At 44.1% G+C, this 4975-nt stretch overlaps 1 protein-coding gene across 1 annotated transcript in view; it reads left to right on the forward strand.

Annotated features, from left to right (window-relative positions):
- The window catches only part of APIP (APAF1 interacting protein), an 8219-nt gene extending 6239 nt beyond the window's left edge, over positions 1–1980 (forward strand). The window contains 3 exon segments of the mRNA XM_010131900.1: positions 64–231; positions 765–889; positions 1833–1980. Of these exon segments, the coding sequence (XP_010130202.1) occupies positions 64–231; positions 765–864 (268 nt within the window). The 3' untranslated portion in view covers positions 865–889; positions 1833–1980.
- The last annotated feature ends 2995 nt before the right edge of the window (positions 1981–4975 follow it).

Here is a 4975-nt window from a genome sequence, read left to right on the forward strand (position 1 = left end):
GTAGGGAAAAGCTTCATACATCCAAGCACAGCATTCCTTAAAATATATTCATTTTTCTTTTAGGTATGATGATACGTTAGTGGTTCCCATTATTGAGAACACACCAGAAGAGAAGGATCTCAAGGACAGGATGGCACGTGCAATGGAGAGATACCCCGACTCCTGCGCGGTGCTGGTCAGACGTCACGGAGTTTACGTGTGGGGGGAAACGTGGGAAAAAGCCAAAACAATGTGAGTACAATGTCGAAATAGGGTACCTCTTGCCTTTATACCTCAGAATATTGATGACCATAATGCCACGTGTATTTCCAGCCCATGGATGATCAACATTACGTTCTGGCCTCACCAAACGTAGAGGGAACTTTTGGGAATGGGTTCATCCATGATTCCACCACTCGGGTTTTCTTTCACATCAGCGCTGGCTGGTGGGATTGCCAACATTTTCCTTTGGTGTGGACTGGTCCCTCCTCAGGTGAAACCTGCAGGCAACACGTGCCGATACTGTTTGCGTACTCTTCCCTCATCCCATTTTTGGGACTTATTTCTTCATTTGCTGATGGAGATGCAGCAAATCAGGATCAGGTAGCAGAAATGCTGGACACTTTCGGTACCACAGTACTGGAAATAAGTGATAACAGAGCTGTCCAGTCAGACCATCACACTGGTCATGTAAAGCTCAAGGAAGAAAATTGCTAATTTCCATAAAATATGGTAAGACTTCAGCATTACTTTACATTTCACTACTTTTTTCCTTTTAATTTTAGGTGTGAGTGCTACGATTACTTGTTTGATATCGCAGTGCAGATGAAGCAGCATGGGCTAGATCCTTCAAAACATCCAGCAGGAGAAAATGGCATCTTGTGAATGGCAACAGCATTTATATTCATGTGTGAATTTATCTCTAGAGATGATGTGTTTGGAGGGAGAGATCACAGATGACACCATCTCTGCTTTCCCTCTCCATTACCGCTGCAATTGTATCTATACCTGAAATAAAGCTCCTTTCCACACAACGCAACAGACTGATGTGTATTAATAGCTAAGTGTGTCCTGGGCATGTTTTAGTGCCTTTGTACAGCGTGGAATGCGACTGCCTTTTAGGACTCCGTTGTGTCAGCCATCACCAGAAGGCGGCCCTGGAGTAACAAGACCCCAGCTTGGTGAGCTAAGCTGTACGGAGGTGCCCGAACACCCACTTCTGTTCTTCAGCTTGCAGGATCAGCTTTGATTTCAGTCCCTCTCAGTGGAATTACTTCCGTGGTGGTTGGTTTTTTGTGTTGCCTTCAGCAGAAAGGGCTGGTTGCGATTTGATGAAGTTTCATTGTTGAGTGTAACCACTTTACCTCACACAGCGAGTTACCATGACTTTGTTTGTTGATGTCACCCTGATCGACGTCTTGAAAGTTTTCATCACAAATACTTTCAAGTAAAAGCACATAGATAATATAATCAGGCCATGCTTTGCATGAAGGATCCCTGAAACAATCCTCACGTAAGCTCTAGACAGCTTGGTGTGGCAAAGCGCAGCGGGAGTGTCATGTTTGAGCGTGAGCCCAGAACAGACAGGTACTGGGATCCCAAGCCTTTATGCCCACGCCAGAAGAGGAAGCAGTGGGACAGCAGGCTTGTGGTCAAGCGAGCCTCTCTGTGAACAGGTAGTTGGAGTGCTGCCACCTCACAAAGCAACGAGGACACGCTGGCTACCACATGCCCTTCTAGAGTTGCCCCTGTGGTTGAATAGGTTGGGCTCTTGTAGTGGCATTACTATTTCTTTGCTCATTTCTTCTTACTAAATGCTTAGTTTCAGAATATTTTCACTTTTTTATGTACAGGTTTCTTACCTGATGAGGGGAGTTCCAGATTCCACTTCACACTGTTGAAGCCAGAAGAGGGTGCTGTGAGACTCGGCTGATTGACAGCTCTTAGCAGTCACTTTCGACTGTTAAACATCCATGAAGAAAAGGAGAGTTAAAACCAAAAAAAAAAAGCTGAACAATCATTGAGATTTATGAATCCTGTCAAATGCTACAGTAGGAGGCATGAAACTTCAGACACAAAAAAAGCTGTTGAAACAAGCTCTGGAGAACTACTGTAACATTTTGTTTACATGCTTTAAAAAATTCATATTTGAACAATCTGCGTTTTTTGATCCTGCTCTGCTGCTACATTATTGAACTTGTTCTAGGTCTCCATTTCTGAAAGTTGCGTTGCCTTTTTTTCTTGGAGAAAAAAGTGAGGAGGACCCCTTAATTAGAAGTTGGGTATAAAGTTTAAAGCATTGTTTGAACTGTTGATTCATTCATGCCACGTCAATAGGGTTGGGGTTTTTTTTTTAAATTAAGCCTGTAGCGTATGTATTTTTAAATTCTCTTAATTGTCGTTGTAATGAGTACAAAACACATGATTTTATAGTGTGCATTTGGAAGTTGTTACTGTGAGACTGCTCTGCATCGTGTCTGGGTTATTCCTTTTCAGTAATATTTTGTTTATTACGCTTTTAAAACAGCTTTTTATGGCCTATGATTAGCAGCCTAAAGTAGATTTAATCAAGCTGCTCGTTAAAATATACTCACACATTTATGTATCTTAGTGTCTTCTTTCGAAATCTCCTGGAATGGCCCCCCGTGACATCAGAGCCTTGACTGACCAACTTTCTGACTGAGTATTGAGCCTCTAATCCCAAGTGTGAATTGAGCAGGGTGAGCACCAACAGACCCTTTCTGCTAGGGGCCACGTGTTCCCTCCGCTTCCCCTTGCAGCACCTCTGGCACTTTTTTTGAGCTTCCATGAGGAGAATAAACTATTCAAACCAAGAGAAAACTACTGTGGGAGTGGTGCTGTTATGTGGGGACACAAACACCCACCAAGCCAAAGCTGGGGGACACACACTGGCCTCCGAGAGAACTCACTTGCAGTAAGGCAGCCTGGTACAAGCCAAGCGCCTGCTGGCCTGGTCCAGCCTGCTGGCTACCAGCTGTTTCTAAGCTGTGGGATGTGGTGACCAGTACCACGACAGCCTGGTGTAGCCACCAGAGTTGTTGCTGCGATGCTGCTAGTTTGTCAGCAACCAGATCCCTTTTACCTCCACATCCTCGCAGCGGCTACAGCCTGATTTTCTGTGCTGCACAAGAGAGCGTGTTCACCATGTGCTACCAGACCAACAGCAGCTGTCAAAGATCTCAAGATGTACCTGAGGTTGTCAAGACCTCAGCTGATGAAGTGGCCACTCCTCAGGAATGATTTGTTACAGCTCTTTTCCTTAACACCTTCTGGGAACACAAGAATAGCACTGACTGTCTTGTTGCACACTCCTCTGCTCCACTTCAGCACAAAACACATCTCCAAGTATTCTCAGGACTTCAGAGGCGCAACCGATGTGAAGGGAAAGATTTTGTATTTCCCTGAGCTTTCCTCCACTATGGGCACTCTGACAAAAACACTCATCTGACGGTCCACTTAGTCTTGGAATCTAGTTGCTGTCTATTGGTTGTGACCTCCAATTCCTTACTTAAACTGCCAGACTTCTGCCAGAACTCTGCAGTGTTCTCATGGTGCTGTCAGGACAGGGCGTAACTGTATCGCTCCGTGATACTGATGGTTTGTGAGAATGAGGCTGATTTTACACTCGGTGGTGTTTTGTTCTGCGTCTGTAATGACAAGCTACAGCAGAACACTCACAGCGGTGTTTTTTGCCAAATACATCCCTCTGGGGTCGCGTTAATTACACATGTTCACTTCCTCATCCAGCTGCAATTTGCCCCTCTGTAGCCTCTCTAAAATCGGTGTGAGAGATCCAATTTCTCTAGCAGTATTAAAGTTCTTCCATACAGGATTTCAGGATGCTGAGAGTCCCATTCAGAGGTACGGGAATGAGCTAGATACGCTCTCCTCACGCCCGTTTGTGTGTGATTTCTCAACAAAGAAATCAGTGACTTCACAGCTTTGGTGCCTTCCATAAATGTATGAATTCACAACTGTTCCCCAGACTGTTCAGAACGCTCTTACGGTTCAGCTCCAATTATGTCGAATAAAACCGTGCACATTTCCCGTATGATTTAAAGCTGCTGAACTCTCATCATTTTTAATTCTAGATCATTTTCTGATGTGAACCGCAGGCTAATAAACCAGCTCAATATTTTTGTACATTTGCAGCAAAGACTTGATCTCCATAAAAACCGATTATCTAGGTTCAGCATCACCAGATAGGCTTATGTAAAAATGACATAATTCCCATTTCAAGCAGGTCATCCAAAAAACTAATTAAGTTCCAGTGTTTCCCAATAAAAGGCATTTCCTAGCAAACATCCTACTTGCTTTCCAAGTAGGAAATTGAACTGCAGAATCCAGCATCTTGAAACACCCGGAGACAGAGCTCTAGCTTACGGTAAGCAGTTGCGATGCCAGTACGGGCGCTCTAGTGAACACTGTAATGCCTGAACAACCATCACCGTATTTCCTTTAACTCTGAAATCATCATTTAAAAATCAACACCTAAAAAAGCCCCGCTGACGAGTGGATCGTTTTTGTGTTCTTCCCCTATGTGTAAGGTGCAATCAAAGTTGTGCCTTACAGACCCAGGTTGCTTCCAAGGACAACCCTCTGAGCTGAGGTGGATTTTTGTGGCAGGGGATATAGAGGTGTCTGTGTTTTGCTACCAGCTACTCAAATCTCTCACAGAAGTCAGTTAATCCGTGTATTTGGTTTAATTTTAAATTATCTTAATGTTACTCCTGAAGAATGTGACCCGACATGATTTTTGAAAGAGCGCGTTTCTAAGTCCCCGAGTCTGGAAAAGAGCTCTCTGGCTTTTATCCTGCTACCACCCGAGGGTTCAGCACAGAAATCAGATGGTAAATAAAATCTCACTAGTTTTTTTAGTTGACATCATCAGCACAGGAACCCGCTTCTGCTAAATTTCAGTGCTAGTGGTTCAGCTTGCTAAGGGCAACACGGCAAAATTACACTGGAGGTGAAA

Source organism: Buceros rhinoceros, unplaced genomic scaffold, assembly GCF_000710305.1.
Source record: "Buceros rhinoceros silvestris isolate BGI_N320 unplaced genomic scaffold, ASM71030v1 scaffold3972, whole genome shotgun sequence".
Lineage (NCBI taxonomy): Eukaryota > Metazoa > Chordata > Aves > Bucerotiformes > Bucerotidae > Buceros > Buceros rhinoceros.